Source organism: Crocodylus porosus, unplaced genomic scaffold, assembly GCF_001723895.1.
Source record: "Crocodylus porosus isolate Cpor-Errol unplaced genomic scaffold, CroPor_comp1, whole genome shotgun sequence".
Classification (NCBI taxonomy): Eukaryota; Metazoa; Chordata; order Crocodylia; family Crocodylidae; genus Crocodylus; species Crocodylus porosus.
In genome coordinates, this window is record NW_017728906.1 from 58,306,533 (window position 1) to 58,323,471 (window position 16,939).

General features: G+C 41.0%; 1 protein-coding gene across 1 annotated transcript in view; it reads right to left on the minus strand.

Moving 5' to 3' along the window:
• The window catches only part of POLA1 (DNA polymerase alpha 1, catalytic subunit), a 296,489-nt gene that overhangs the window by 268,221 nt on the left and 11,329 nt on the right, over positions 1 to 16,939 (minus strand). Inside the window, exons 7-13 of the mRNA XM_019529154.1 lie at positions 15,281 to 15,370; positions 11,730 to 11,937; positions 11,381 to 11,546; positions 10,018 to 10,196; positions 5,140 to 5,252; positions 4,527 to 4,643; positions 465 to 539 (exon numbers count right to left, since the gene is read on the minus strand). Coding sequence (XP_019384699.1) covers positions 465 to 539; positions 4,527 to 4,643; positions 5,140 to 5,252; positions 10,018 to 10,196; positions 11,381 to 11,546; positions 11,730 to 11,937; positions 15,281 to 15,370 — 948 coding nt within the window. The remainder of the gene's footprint in view (positions 1 to 464; positions 540 to 4,526; positions 4,644 to 5,139; positions 5,253 to 10,017; positions 10,197 to 11,380; positions 11,547 to 11,729; positions 11,938 to 15,280; positions 15,371 to 16,939) is intronic.

A 16,939-nucleotide genomic window follows, 5' to 3' on the forward strand; every position in this document is an offset into this window, starting at 1 on the left:
GCAGCACTCAGCTAACCAGGTATGCATACTGCCACAAAAAAGGTAGTAATATGGAATAATAGGATTTTTGTTTTAAAATTTCTTAACTTTAATCACTTGAAAGCGCAGCTGACAGATACATCAGAAGCTTCCACAAGTCTGTATTACTTTAAAAAAACTGTAAAAATTAAAACAACTTTAAGAGTTCCCTTGCAATGAACCAACAGCAAGCAGTAGGAGAGATAATTAGTTTTTAATAATCACTGGTTTAAAAAGCTTTTTAAGATAAAACTTAAACTCCAGAGGACTATTTAAAATGTAAGGAGCAATTAGTTCCCATGTTGCAACGTGGGTATAGCCATAAGTCATTAAAAACCAATCTCCCGTACCTACATAGAAACAGTGCATGCAATAGCATGACTACTTTTACTTACAAAAGAAGAACTGTTATTATTTTGTATTTTTATTATACCAGTTTTACTTACCAAGTACCTAACTTCTAGGTAGTCAGACTTTGCTGGAACATCTGGGATCTCAAAGGCATAATACTTTTCAACTTTCTATGCAAAATAAATACAATGTAAATAAAGTGTTAGACACTAAGATTCTTTATATCTGTGTATTTGTTATTCCCTTACAAAGAGAAATAAATTAGTTCGCACACAGAACACAAAGCAGAACTCAAACATCTCATCTCATATTACAGCTGTACAGCTTGCTGTTGGACAAATATTTCTCTCCAGCATCATCTCCACGAAATTCTAGAGACGCTAACGAAGAGAGGTTTCATCACTTTTTGTTGCAACAGTTTGACAGCAATATTTTGCTGCATCATTTGAGCTCAAACATTTTGCTGTAACGTATTTCAACTGAAACAGACAAGGTTCATTGGGTAAATGCGATATCTTTTAGTAAACGAACTAAACAGTCGGAAAAATTGTTCTTTGCAAGCTTTAAAAAAAATTAATCTTTAAAAATACCTTTTAAAAAAATCTTTAAAAAAAAAGATATAAAAGATATCGCACTTATCCAAAGAACCTTGACTGCCTATCTACTTAGACCAACACGGCTACAACTGACACTCACCTGAGACATAAATTATGCATGATCTTAAATTCAGGGTTATCAGAGAGAAGTTTAAAACATTATTTCCTCTCTTGCTTGCCTCTGTTATAACACACTATTTTACACAACACATCCCCATGCCCACTGCCAAGTCTTAAGAGCCACCCCAACTCACTGGTCTCTATATATAAATACCTAGTATGGTCTTCTAATCTAATTAGGGTAAGATTTGTGAAAGGGGCATACCAAATAACTGGAGGAAACTGAACAAGTTCAAGATTATGCTGTTCCAGAACAACTAAGCATGCAGTTAGATGGCTTGGGAGCCATTCATTCTTTTTAACTGTAAGTTGAAAGGATGAGATTTTGAAAACAGTTAATCTTTTATGAGCTGTCAGATAATTGCTTATTGAATTCCCATAAGCACTTCCATTTCAGTGGACTCAGAGTGGACAAACTGGTTTGACAAAATAGTTTGTTAGAGGAATTACAATAGATAGGGGAAGGGGATCTGGAAGAAAGCATAAAAACATTTTGCAGAGAAATGAATAAGCAAGTCTGGAATCAATGGCAAACGCTGAGGGGGAATAGGAAAGGTACAAGAGCACCCACACTTAATGTTCATACTGTATTCATTTAAATATAAGCTATCCCCAAATTTAAGACCAACCCAAATTTGTCTCTTTTAAAGTTAAGACAAAGGAAAGGAAATATTTACAAAATATAAAGTCACTAAAGAGCATAAGAACTCTTTACTCAGTTTTGGTTTTTTTAAACTTGAATGTAAGACACAGGTCATTTTTAGATAAAAAAAATTGGGGGGGGAGGGGGATTAAGTGCATCATATATTTCAAAAGGAATACAGCACTTCCTGGAAGCTAGTAGCCATGGGAGATTTATGCTATTGTCCCTCTACTACAACAGGAAGTGGAATGGTCCACTGACACCATTATGCAACAAGGATTATAAAAAGCCACTTTTGGCAAGTGCAATTGGACCTATTTTTTTAAGCCCAGGCTTAAAACAAATTCTTGTGAATGTCAGCTGAATAAGCATGCTGCAGTGATTCATCGGCATTACTTTGTCAGGCTCAGCTCAATTATGAGAGCTTCTGGTCACATAACTATGGTGAATTGAACTTTCTACTGCGGCATAATCTGCTCTTCAAGTGGTCCTTCTGAGAGTAGACAGAGCAGAAATGATTAGCTTCTAAGTTTCAAAATGGAGTAACACTGCCTTCAAATTAATTCATGAAAACCTACCCAAATTGGCAGTAGTAGTGTAGCTCATTGAGGATATAATTAGTACCAGGTGCAAAAGGAAAAGCTGTAACTTATACAAAATCCATTCACAGTGACAAGTTTGACATTGGCAAGGTCATGATGAAGAAAAGAAATGTCTTTATCATGGCCACAAACAAAATCACTACACTAAGCAACAGAACATGCAAAATGGTACACATCATCGCAACTTACAGCGCTTCAAAATATATGTACCTAATTAGCATCTCTAAAAGTTTTCCCTGCTCCTCCAGCAAAAGATGGAGAATAGGAACTTTCCATGCCAGCATGTTTTTAATAACACACAAGCAGGTACACACTAACAAAACCAATTCATCATTTATTACCTACTGCTCTCTAGGAGTATTACACAAGTATTGCAACTTTGAAATTACTTCAAAACCAAAATTAGTTAAGTCATAAATCCATTGTGCTTTTCATCTTCTTTTAAAAAAAAGTTTCCTAGGTCAATTCTACAAAGCAGCACAGCCTAAACACTCCCTTAAAGTTGGCTCCATATGAACAACTTGGCTTCTCTTCTTGTCCATATGAAATCATGAGGCCGTGGAATATATCTAATTCTATGATTCTTGTCACTACCATATTTTCACTTGAAACCATTCATTTTTAATAGTAGTTTTTGATTTTATATAATAGGTCTTTATACAATACTTTTAAGAAATAAGAGATGTGTTGTCTAACAACTACAAAGACTTCAAAAGAGGCCAATTACAAAGTGTTTACAGAGGCCTTCAAATAATTTTATTTGGACATTTAGCACTGATTTTATTGAGCTTTAATAAAAAGTTTTAATGCAATGTATTCTACAGAACAGAGAATAAAAAGAGATTATAAAAGAAAGCATTTCCTATTGTAATCAGGGTTCAGCCCAGAACCAAGCCACAAAAATATTTTTGAATCCTACGCTGCTACTTCTCAAGACCTGACAAAGGTCCAGGCTGATTTTCCATTTCATTTTAACCATATAAACAACTGAAAAAAAAACCAAGCATGTGAGAATAATACAAAGTACTAATAGCACAAAGTATTATTCTGGCCAAATCAGTCTACCCACTGTTCCCTTGGATAATCATCATGTCCTGATTAATGTACTTAACCTCCATTGAATCAGTATCACCTCAAAGAGTGAAACAGTAGAATATACTTGAGAAAGCCAAGCAGGGGAGATTCACTAGTAGTGAATGGTTATGAACAAACACTACAGCTTTGTCAATGTATAGCAAAAAAAGCAAACCACTCTTTTTTCCAGGAAGAATTTCACATACTATACTCGTTCAAAACGCATTAATATTATGATTTAATTATGTCCTCTTCCAACCATTTTCAACAACAGCATTGTTAAAAAATAAACTGAATATAAGCAACAGAACTACAGGAAGACATTTAGAAACCATCTACATAATAATAATAATGTTTTAACATATTGACTTGGCTGCTCTAAAATTTAAAACTAACTACAAGTGAAACTGAATGGTTCCATGTGGCCTGATCTTGTCTCATTACAGGAATCATAGTTTTCTGTTTAAAAAAAAATCACAAATTCTCTGATTAAAACCCCAAAAATCTGTGATGCAGAGCTGTGCCCCCTGCTGCTGCCAGCTGGGCAGGGGACACCTTGCCATGGCAGCACAGCCAGTGGGGCTCCTGGCAGCAGTACCAAGCCTACCTGCCCCGCTCTGCTCTCCAGCACTGGGTCCTGCCCATTGTGCCATAGAGGCCGCCAGGGGGACAGCAGCAGAGTGGGGAGCCAGGGGCCCCCAGTGGGCAACTCGCATCCGCCCCTGCCATACACACAAATATGGAGGGCATGGCCCCAGCATGTATCCCCAGAGTGCACACAGCAGCAGGGAGGCAGTCCCTGCTGCTGCACCCCAGACAAGCTACCCGTGGCTCTATCCTGCTTCCCCAGCCAGGCTCCACATTCCCACCCTAGCCCCTGGCACCATGTACAGCCTGGCTGGGCAACACCCACAGCTCCATCCCTGCCCTACTCCCTCCCTCACTTGTGAGGGCCTTAATCTACCCCTGTGGCCCTCCCCAACTTACTGGGAGGGAACTGCTCTCCATGTATGTTCACACATGCATGTGGCACCTCCTGCCTGGTCAAAATTTAGACGACAGCCAAATGTTCTATGACTTAAATTTTACTAACACTCATGTAGTATGTTTACGTAGACCAACCTTGGACTTGAACTTCATTATTTTGTATTTTACAGAAATCTGGTCATTAAACTCTTTGTAGACGCTCATTATTGTTACAGGATTGTCTGTCTCTTGACCAGAAGATAGGTTCACTTCCTTTAAACAAAAAGTTACATCAAGTGTTAACAGACTGCAACAAGGGTCATGACAATTAGTTCACAAAATCCAGCAAGTTAATGACAAGTTAATATACACAAACAAAACTTTTATCCAAAAAATGCTACAAAACCAGAAGACTTGGAGAATCCAGAAAAAGTCCAACTTACTATACATTACTTAAAGAAGAGTACTCAGAACTTTAATATGGAAACCACTGAAGTTCTCCACAACCATTCAAGATAACCGTTCCCATTAGTTTCAGCTAATAAAAGCCCTGCACCTCTTGTAACAATAGTTCATTAGCATAAAAATACCAACACAATTCTATGCTCTACCATGCATACAACAATCAGCACAAAAACTTTTTAGCACTTAACCAAGTCAAGAAGCATACTGCTTCAACACCTATCCACAAATATTGCACCAAAATATATAAGCCACTTTTAGCATTACAAAAGAAAAGGTATTTATTTACATTTGAAGACATACTTACCATCTTTCGCGGCAATAGATAAATAGTTCTCTCAATGTTTTTAACTGTCACACAACAGCTGATATAGGCCTTGGCTGATTCAATCCAAACCTTACCAAACAGAAATACTACACCTAAGGAAGAAGAAAGGAAAATATTACAGGATCTATAATGCTTAAAAGGAAGTTACTAAGCAACAGAAACACTGCAACACCACCACACACACACACTCTGACAGAAGGGATCAGAATTACGGCCCTTAACTGACTGTCAGCTAATGGAGCTGTCAAATGTTCTCAAATATTGAAACCACAAGTTGGCAGCAGGCACCCCATGGGCTGATGCGGCCCCTGGATCTGGTACATAGGAAAAAGCGCCTGCAATACAGATACAGCTGCCTGGCCCCAGGCCCAGCCCCAACATAGTACCCTATCAGCTGGAAAGAGGGAGAAGCAACAGCAGTGTCTGGTCCCAGAATGGGCACAGGAAAACCATCATCACTACTGACGCACTGTCAAAGCCACCTGGACCCATGCTGGACTGCCTCCAGGCTGCTCCAGCCCATGGCTTATAGAAGTTGCCAGCCACTGGTCTAAGCAATTGCTTTTTAGTCCTAATATTAATATGGTTCTTCAACTACCACTTCCACCACCAGAGCAACCAATCAGCAAGATGTGTCACATACAAAGGTAGCACAACAAACTGCTTCTTCAGGATGTGGCTACACCAAAGCAGTATATCCCAGCTAGGCTCTTCCTGAGCAGACATTAGCCTCACACCAAACCTGCAAGTTCCAAATCCAGAAACATACTAATGTTTGGAGCATCCTTCTGAGCCACTCATGGCCCTCTAGGCATCTGTGGGATAGTCCTAGCCATAGTCTGGACCTCAGTGTTTTAGAAGCTTCATAGCATCAGCAAAGATCCAAGTACAGTATGTTTCATCATAACACACAAACAACACTATAAGTGCTTATTGCTTAGTACTTTTTTTAGTACAACTGCTCTTGACACTTGGCTCTCAACGTGCTTGGAAGTAGCCACAGAAAGAGATCCCTAGAGCAGGCTGACCAGCACATTTCCAGGTTTAAAGCGCCCTTGGGAACAGCCCAGCTAGGAAAACACTCTTGCAAAAGGAAAGTATAACTTCAGAAATCCCATCTTACAGTTTCACTTAACTAAATTACTCCAAGAACTTCCAAGCTAAAAAAGGGGTCAGTAAAAGGCAGAAGATGCTGAAATTTGTCTGAATTTCATCCCTTCATAACTTACTTTTTCTGTTTTCGGCAGACCATGCCAAGTTATGGTTCACATTTAGCACTCCAGGATTAAAGACTCTTTGATATTTAAATTACTGGAAACACTTTTATAACCTACTGCCTCCTCCTAGTCACACAATAAATTAGGTTCTCAAAATTTTAGTAAGTTTTGTGGCAATAATTCACATAAAATCCATAACTCTCTCAAATGAACAAAAAAAACCAATCAAGTCAACTGAAATGCAATGTAAGGTTTCCTCAGAAGGGAAACTCTTCTCCCAAAGCACTCACTTTTAAGGTGCTATTTTTCTTGTTCCACATACATACACATACACACACACTATATATACACACACACACACACACACACACACACGCATATACACACCAGGATGATTAGTTTGGAGACCAGATACCAAATATGATGGAGCAAGTGTTGGGGGAACCTGGACCAGTACCCATTATGGATAGACTGAGACTACTATCTCTAATACAAGTGACTATCTGTACATACAATTAAGTCCTGGAATGTCTTGGATGCCCAAGAAGCAAATGTAACTAGTGCAGCTTTTTGGGCCTCCTGCAGCTGGCAAAACACATAAAACCTAATCTCCACTGTGGACCTTGCTACAAATATAGGTATCTCAGTCACCTTTGAATTAAGTTACTGTACCATGTTTTACATGGGGTTCTATTGCTTAACCATGAGGTTAATAGAGAGTACTGCAGTCCACATAGTGAGTGGAGCTGCAGGTTGACAACTCAGTGTTCTGTGATCTGCACTACATTTTTATGAACTAGGTGGATAGCGACAGATGGAAGCAGGAGACAATACTAGTCAACATGATGCATAACCTCACAAAAAAGAAGAATTTTGAAGAGAAATATGAAGTAATGAGGTGGCTTTAATAATGTTTGCAATAACTTTTCCCCAGAGTGAAGGGCAGCACAGGATAAAGAGAGATGCTTATAGGTGTGATTTAATAGGTGTGTAATGGAGACTCTCACACTACCGGTAACCAGAGGCAAGAGTCAACGTCTCAATAGTTAATGAGAGAAGTGATAGATAAATTGAGGATAATCAAAAGCAGCCTTAGGAACAAATAAGTAATGGAGAGAAGAACAAAGACAGATGGCATGGTCAAAGTGACTAGGGGGAGAACTATTCTGGCACCAACAGTTTGAACTGATTTGAGAAACTTTATGATATGAGAAACTTTAGTCGTGTAGATAGATAAGAAAGGTTGGCTCTGAGATTTAGATACAACCTACATACAAGGCTCTAGGGAGAGGTCCATATTAAAAACAGCATCACAGTTGGAGCCCTTAGTTATTGAGAAGATGGTAGTTTGGTGCAGTTAAAAAGAAGGGACATAATGTGAAGACAAAAGAATTAACTGTGCTGACTTTCATGTAACCTCAAACATACATAGGCTGAAATTTTAATTCAAGTAGACAGCTTCTGGAGTAACAAAGTAGATCTGGGCATTACCTGCAAAGAGATGGTAGCTTTATTAGTTTTTGCAGTTAAAAATCCACAGATTTGGAAGAAGGAGAGAGGGAGCGCCGAAGAACCCGGTGGGACCTTCATGAAAAGCTAGAGGGAGGACAGACAGTAGGTTAAGAAGAACATGGGCACCATCAAGAAAATCATCTGACAGGTCAAGGAGGATGAGGATGGAGTATTGGTTCCAACATTTTTCTAGAGTGAAATCTTTAAGAAACTTTGACAGTTGCATCTCCACATGGATTATAAACTATATAGTCAATGATCTTAGAAATAAAAGGGAGAGGATGCAAAATAATAATAATAATAAAAAACCACAGACACAAACACCTTAAAAACTTGGGCATGCTCGTGTTGTAAAGAGATGTGTAAAGGAAGAGATTAGGAAACAGGATAAAATCACTGTGGGAGGGGGGATGATTAGAGAAAGCAAGCAGAAGTAACTTCTGCATCATAACAAGGGAGGACATAGCTAGCATTGAAGGAAGTAAACATCACATGGGATACTGCAGTTCTCCTAGATGCTGGTGAGATCCTGCAGAGAGAAAGAGAAGCAAGGGGAGGTTGAAAACCAGATCCAGATGGAAAAAAATTGTATATTCATTAGCTGAAGTACTGTTTAGCTAGAAGGATGGAAGAATTAAAGAAGGAGACTATAAATTAGTAATGAAGGAAGTCAGCCCGGTTTAAAGGATTTCCACTAAAAATGTTTCCAAATGCAGAAGCAAAGAAGAAAAGGGGGCAAGGACGATGCAACTCTCATATCAAGAAAGAATAGGGGCAGTGAGAAGTGAGTCAATGACAGGCAAGAGGTGACCAGGTTGATGGACTGGAAGTCATGGAATGGCCAAGTCACTGAGTACAGAGAGAATGGGCCACAAGAGCTGACAAGTCAGGTGATTATTTCTTCAGGGTTTTTTGGGTTTTTTCCCAGCGAGAGTATTATTCTCCAATTCCTTCCCAAAAATAGTTAAAGGAAATCATGAAGCAAAAAAATCTCTAAAATCATTTAAATTTAAAATTTGAAACAGTCTCTTATAGTCAAGCTATAGTATTTAGACTTCGAGCAATGCATTTGACATTATGGCAAATGAGGCATAAACAAAGATTGTGAGAATGTTAAACAAAGAGTAATATCAAATTTTTCCCCCTACACTGCTAATTGAAACCAGGTGCAGTCTTTATTATTCAACCTTGAAAAGTCATAATGAAGACAGGCTCTCTTCTCACATGCAAGGAATAGAAATCCTTTCATAATTACGTTCCATTCAGCAACTACCGACTTAGAAGCCAAGATAGAAGTAAAGAACAATAGCAGGGTCTTTAAAAGTAGCTATTTTATATTAGAGCCATTGATTTTGCCAAGATTTCAGTGATCATTACCTACTCTCATCATAAAGCTGTTCAACATACTCAGCATATGGGGAAGCAGGGAGGTGCACGGAGAAATGCGACTCATTTAACCCATTGCTCCACAAGTCAAAAAGAAAGGTAGAACACCAATATGAACTAGATTTCACACCTCCCACATCAGCTCCAAACTTCTCAAAAGGCATTTTTCTTTTACCACTACTTTTGTGATCAAGAATGATGAGATCAAGGAAACTAGAGTTATGAACCTAGTGAGATAAGGCCGAGGTGTCTTGCAGCACTGTATGAACATCTAGGCACAGACTTGACATCTTTTATTGCATATGTAGACCTAGTTCTCCCCAGCACAACACATGCACTACTTATAATAGAGAGATATTTCGATCAAGACATTAAGAGACAAAATTAATCATCTAGCAGGATGTTAAAGGCAAGAAGCCCATGAATTTACTTATTGTACGTTTAGCCAAAATAAAGTTAACATTAATTCATTCCTACTATTTAGTCCTTGCGCTCGCTTCAACAATAAACCAGACTATACATATTACACATGACTTTCATTTTCTCAAGCAATAAGACAGAGAGAGAAGTAACCCTGTGTCGTGCAAAGAGAAGACTTGGGGGGGAACGGGCCAGGCTTATCTAGGGCTCCTTCAAAAATCCTCATCCCTGAAGTTAGAATACGCTGAGAATAAAAATCAGCCTATTTTTAAATATCTTGATAGCTGGTTAAAAACATGCCTATTTTTAACCATGTTAATACCTGGTTGATTATACTGATCCTCATAAGCATCCAGCCAATAAAACCTGAAGACTTGATCACCATCTTCCCCATTCACTAGTGGGAAAACATTTGGATCCACTTGGACTTCTGAAGCTAATAAATCAACTTCTTCCTCATCCATTCTGTCCCAACACGAAATATCTGGGAGAGAAGAATGTCTGCAAGTTTTAAAAGAAACAATTGAGTAAGGTTGAGTATTTGCTATAGCTGCCACTTTTGTAAGAAGATACAGCTCAAGATATTTAGCACCCTAGCCAACTTTCAAGAAGTACATGCAAGTTTTAAAACAAATAGACAAAAAAAACCCCAAACGTGTGGGATAAATATTTAGCATACCTCTTTTAAAAGTGGTTTAGGTACTTAGACCCTAGTCATGCCAGCTTTAGACAATGAGAAGTCCCATCAGACTAGGAAAGTACCTTCAAGTACAAGCTATTTGAGATAAAGCAAAGACTTCACCTATTACTAGGGACCTACCAAATTCATGGCAGGAGTGGGCTGTGTGGTAGCTGCTTTAAATCTTGCAGGTTCCCCTGCATGGCCCTCTAACCCTCCCTCCCCCTACCCCACAATTGCTGATTAGCTGAGGGACCCCAGTGGCCCTGCTACCTGCCACTGACCAGCTAGGAAGCAAAACCAGCGCCATACTTAAAACCTCGGTTTTCACCTCTGTGCTGATCAGGGCCCCTCTGCCAATTGGTGGGGGGGCACACAGGAGAACACACAAGATTAAAGGAGCTGCTGCGCAGCCCACTTCCACCATGAATTTGGTAGGTCCCTACCAATTATTAAAAAGCCACTGGCACACTTTTGGGTACAACAAGCATTTAAAACCATGTAATTCTCTGGATTTCCCATAGTTTGCAGCCATAAAACATGTTTTGCCTCAAGAGTGTTCTTGTCTAAGAAAAAGGACTTGAAAACTATTATTTTAGTCATCTTTTTACGCTAAAAATACAATTTGCTATAGGAAGCTAGCTTTTACTAGCTTTAAGTAATTATAAAGCATTCTGTAATTATAGCTATCTTTAGCAATTCTTAATTTCTCACTAAAGAGTACTGTTCTCAATGAAATACAGAGTAAGGACTTAACCAAATGTAATACACACTTCAAAGCATAGGTCATCCTCTTCCAGGTAAATACTAAAGGATTCTTTTTTTTCCTTAAGCAGCAGCCAGTCAATTTGCTGCCTGTCCACTGCTAGTCTCTACTGGGCAGTGCCTTGAAAAATGTGTTATACAAACAGTCCAATTACAAAAGTTAAATATGAAGTCCAAATACAAGGTCCATGGAAAGTAATTAATTCAGCTAACAGATCTTTAACAACCCCAAAATCTTTACCCAACAGGTTCTTCCTTCACGGAATTCCCTTGCTGTGTCTCTTTTTTTTCTACTTCCTGATCTTTCTTCAAGGCCCTGACAGTCTCAGGTGCAACGTCCATTTCCCCAGCTTCCATATGTTCGTCAAAATCTCCATCATCAAAGTCCATCATGCCCTGATCCTCTTCTGTAAGTAATGCACAAAGGGTCTGAATCACTTGTGAACTACATAGCTATTAGTACATATACACTATAAACAGAATTACTATGAAACATCAATACACAATATTTAAGCTATTTTTATATTTAACCTTAATCATAACGAGTGCTCTAAAAGCTGCCACCTTACTGTCCACAATATTAAAAATACCTTCAACAGCTTTCCCTTCTTTCGCCTTCAAGAGCCTTCCTTCAAGAGCCTTTTCTTCAGCTTTTACTGTATAGTCAGCAGTACCATTCTTTTTATTGTTTGCAACAGACTTTGCTGCAAAATTGACTTGTTTCGGGCAGGATGTTGTTAGACAAACAGCTTCTTTTCTGACTGGAGTGGGAGCTTTTCGCATAACAGGGGCCATTACCTGAAAAAAATATTTTAAGTATACACACATAAACATTGCAAACATGCCTGTACTTAGACCCCACGTACTCTGTAGCACACTGATACCAGAATTTCTCTAAATTCCATGATGGAATTTATTCTTCTGCCACAAAGTTCTCATTCTTATTCCCACACAAAAAAGCAAAAGGAGGGGAAAAAAAATAATGTTAACTGATTAGTGTCAGTCACCATTCTCCACATAGACCAGTTCCAATCCCTGGCCCTCCACTTTGGAATAAAAAGTTTGACCGTAGAATTTATTCTCCACATTTGTGCCAGTCCAGGGTCTAGCTTTCCTTTTAGCTTCTAAGGTAGCCAATGTTAGAAAACCCCACCCCCAATTTGTAGTAAGGATGACTGCTGGATGCCACCATAGGATAATGCAGGGAATGACTACCCACTCCAGTTGTAATGTAATTTGCAAAACACACAGTGGCACTGCAAGACTTTTAAGATATGTGCTTGGCTCTAGCTGAACGGTAAATTCCACTGTCTCTTGGCAAGAATTCAATTTATGTAGCTACAGTACTTACTGCAGGGCCCATGGGACCCTGACTGAAACAAACAAGACAGAGTTAAAATTTCAGGTTCTCTCCAGACACATGACACTGCATCAGTCACCGCTTGAGACTCTGTGGATTTCTTCTCCAATATTCAAGGCTAGGACTTTTTTGTTCATAAAAGGTCCAATTTTAGAACCCAGCTTCTTAACAAGAGAGTGAATTCCTGTCAACAAGTCCCAATTTAAAATCAATGCTTCAGCTGTTTTTAAGTTTGTCAAATTTTAAACTATCTGAACCAAACTTTTTCCAAGCTCTTTACCTGAAGGTGACTTGTTAGGTTTCAACAAAAATCACACATTTCCAAGAGCAATGAGAAAAAACAAAATCACTTTCCCAGCATTAAAATTCATTTTCAACCATTTCAAGAATTCCAGCATAAGAAGAGACATGAAATTTGGCAGCCCTTAAGGCCACAGAGGTACTTTTTCTGCTCACGTGAAAATCCAATTAGATTTGGTTAAGTTATAAGAACATTTGTACACATACAGCTTTTTAGAAACTGGCTTTGAAAGAAAAAAACCCACAAAAACAAAATAACCTCTGCTTCACATGGTGTTACTTCCATGTGACTACAACTAGAACCCTACTTCTGATGCAGCAAATGCAACTCTCATCCACTGCTTAAGCAGGTTTCTGTACATACTAATTCCTTCCCCTACTTGGTGACTCAACCCTTCAACCTGCTCTTCAACTTTTTTGTTTTTTTTAACTTTTCATCCACCCCATTATTATCCCTTCAGCAGAGCTGCTTTATCTGTTCTTTGCCAATAGTCTGGATCAGGTGTTAGGAATGTTTTTGAACAGTGCCAAAAACATCTGCAACCTCAACTTGTAAGATGTTGGCATCCCAGGGGCAGAAAGCAGGGGACCCGCAAGGGGCCCAATCTTTGTTATGGCAGCACAGCCCTGACCTCTTCCCTACCATCTCCCGCAAGGGTTGCACACCAAGCAAAATGCCTTCACATGCCTGCCAGGGGTTGCCTATATTTGTGTGGCAGGTTCAAGCCACAGGGGTGGCTGAGATGCCCCCGATGGCTGTGTGGCTCCTGCCTGGCTCTGTCTCTAATGTGGCTCTTCCTTAATCACTCAGCACCACACCATGTTGTTACTGAGATTCAGTAAAGTAGGCTGCCCACAGGCCTTAGAGTGAGCCTGAGTCTAAATTAACTCCTCAATGGGTCTCTCCCAGACCCCACTAGTTTCAATCCAACCCTTAGGCTAAATAGGCTCTCTTGGCCTGGCTGTGCTCCTACAGGGCACCTATAGGCTTAAGGGCAAATTGCATGGCTCCATTCCTCCCCTATATCACGCCCTAAGCCTCACACAAGTGTTCTCTCCCTCTGATGTTAGTTCCTCTTAGTCCCTGTCAGGACTCTCAGACCCTCTGGGTCTCTCCACCCTCTTTCTCTGGGCCCTCAGACCCCTGGTCCCTCTCACAGTCCTTTCCAGGGACTGTATGCCCTGTAATCCAGGGGTAGGCAACATTTTTTGGCTGGAGTGCTGAAAAACACGACAATGCCTACCTTGGAAGGTGCCAGAGTACTGGCATGCCAGAAAAACAAAATGAGGGCAGGGGATACATGGCAGGATGCCCTGCTTGTGCCCCTTGCCCCCCACCTAAAGCCCCTGTCCTCCAGCCCCACTACCCCTTACCCCTCAGTGAAAGCCTCTGCCCTGTAGCCCAGGGTCTGTGGCTATCCGCAGCTAAACCGGCTCTGCACAGCAGCTGGAGCCCGGGCTGCTTCCAGCAGGGCTTTCAGTGTCCCAGCTGGCAGCAGCTACCCAGAGCTGGGGCCAGCTGCAGCCGAGAGGCTGCAAACAGGTGCACCGGGCTCCAGAGCCCTGGCATCAGGTCCGTGCCAGCAGGTGGTGGGGGACGGGGCCTGAGACAGCACAGCCCTAGTCTCTCCCCACTCCTGGCACAGAGCTGATGATGGGGCTACGGAGCCCAGCACAGCTGATTATGGCTGGCCTGGGCTCTAGGCAGCTTCAGCAAGCAGCAGGCAGGCTGCAAAGAGCTGCACCAGGCTCCACAGCAGTCAGCACAAAGTCCTTCATAGGAAAACACCACCCTGAACAAGTATGAAACAGCCTGTCTGGAGATAAAGTTTCTTCCTAACAAATGTCTGTTAGTGGCTGACTTGCATCCTCTCTTGTCATCCAGTCATCCAATTTTTTACCCGTATTAACCTCTTAGCTGTAATACATTAAAATTCAAAGATTAAAATTGGTGCAAGATTATTTTTCAATTTTAATTTTCCATTGGCTCCCCACCTCAGAAAGTTTCACAACAACCCCCACCCCAATTACCATATATATTCTCTTACTCCCTACCCTTTTTCCATTCTGACAGCTCTTTATTCCACATGAGCTTCAGGCTTTTTCTTGCTGCTTGCTATATCAATGTGTCTTATCTGCCAAGGTTTTTTCTCCAAATACACTTTCCAAGTCTTCTTCACTTACTAGATATCCCTCCATCTTATCTGGTTTGATGCACAGCTCTCTCACATGAGCCTACTGAAATCATCATTATTTAGTAACGATGGAAGCTACAGCACTTATGGCATTGTATGAAAATAACAAGAAAATATCTTTTTTGATAAGAGTACATAGCAGGGAAACCACAAACTTTAAAGGAAACCAGTGATTAGAATAACTCAGAGAAGCAAAAAACAAAACAGGGACTTGCTTATTCAAAAGCCTAATAAGAATTAAGACACTGGCAAAGAGAAAATTTCAAACTAGATCGCAAACTTTTACCTTTGGGACTTGTGACTGTACAGAGAAAGGATTCAGTGAAGCTCCCGCTGGTCTTTTCTTTTTCATCATTACAACTGGTGGAGGAGTTACCTGAACAGTGGAGACAAGAAGATAGAAAAATTAAAAAGAAAAACCCTTTCACTACAAGTTGCCAGAAATAAAAATAAGCAAACAAAAAATCTCTTCATGGCCCCCATGTTTCTCTGTCTCTCGGTCAAACTGCACTCTCTATAAGAACCAGAGTGTTGTAGAAAATGACACTCAAGTACCTGTTTTATGCATCTAACGAAAAACATATCCTTCCACACCAGCTCAGCCACCTTTCTTTTGTTAAATGTATTTTAACCCAGTGATAAATCCACAAGGATTCTATTTTAGCTATTTAAGTTGTGAGAAACCAGTATTTTTAAATAACAAGAGTGGCTATCCAAAACAACAGCTGAGATTTAGCAATCTCGAGGAGTCAATAAAGCTGTGAGAACGTTGGGCCAGCTGGTAATAGCATTACACAAAGCCAGGGGTAAAGTCTAAGTATTTTTTGGTCCATAAGTCCTCGAGAAAGGGACTGTTGCACAGCATCAAGCACATTGCTGGACTTCAGTTAAACTCCTTAGAATACTGTATTTACCCAACTACAAGATTCCCCTCCCCCCACAATAATTACATTTAAAAAATGGGAAATTTTTTAATTTGTTACAATTTTATGGAATAAGGTTATTGAATCTAAATTATTTAAAAATCTTCTTATAATTGGTCTCCCCCACTACTACAGGCAGTGTGGGGGGAGGGAGATAAATGTGATAAGCAGGGATTCAGGTTTTCCATTTTCCACAGAAAAACGAAGTAAGCCACGGATTTTCGCTTTTACTAGAGTAAAACACGGATTTCTCATTTTAGCAGAGAAACCCATGGATTTTGTAGTTTTGCAGCTCCTTAGCCTGCAGTGGGCTGGGAAGGAGCAGGAGCCAGAGCAGAAGCAGTCAGGCAGGGGGCGCCATGTGCACATATGCACATGGTCCCAAGCAACCTGGACAGCAACTCCTGCAGGTAAGTGGGATGGATTGAGGCCCCCAAAGGGAGGGAATTGGGCAGGGCTGGAACTCATGCCCAGCTGGGTAGTGTGTGGGGCTTGGAGTCTGGAACCGCAATGCGCAGCCTCAGAGCTACAGCGGGGAGCAAGACGAGGCTGCGGGTGGCTTGTTCAGGAGTGGGGGGTGGGGCCAGCTCCTCGCTGCAGCGTGCACTTTCGGGGGGCAGAGGGGACCCAAGCCCCCCAGATATACACATGGGGCAGGGGCAGTTGCGGGAGGTGGGGGGCATGCTGTGGGCTCATGCTCTCTGCCCTGCTGCCCTCCCCTGGGGCCTCTGCTGCTCAGTGTGTGCGACCCAGCATGGCAGCGCACAGCAGGGCTGTGCAGGAAAGCTGCCTACCTCTGTGAGCTCCACGCTACCCTGGTGCCACTTCCGCTACATTCATGGGCAACAGTGCAGGGTTGTGCCCCTCACTGCTACCCCCACACACAGGGGAATTGTCGCCACAGCACCGTGGAGCTCACAGAGGCAAGCAGCTTTCCTGCACATCCCAGCTGTGCGCTGCCATGCCAGGTCACACACAATGCACTGTGGAGGCTCCGGGAGAGGGCAGCAGAGTATGAAGCA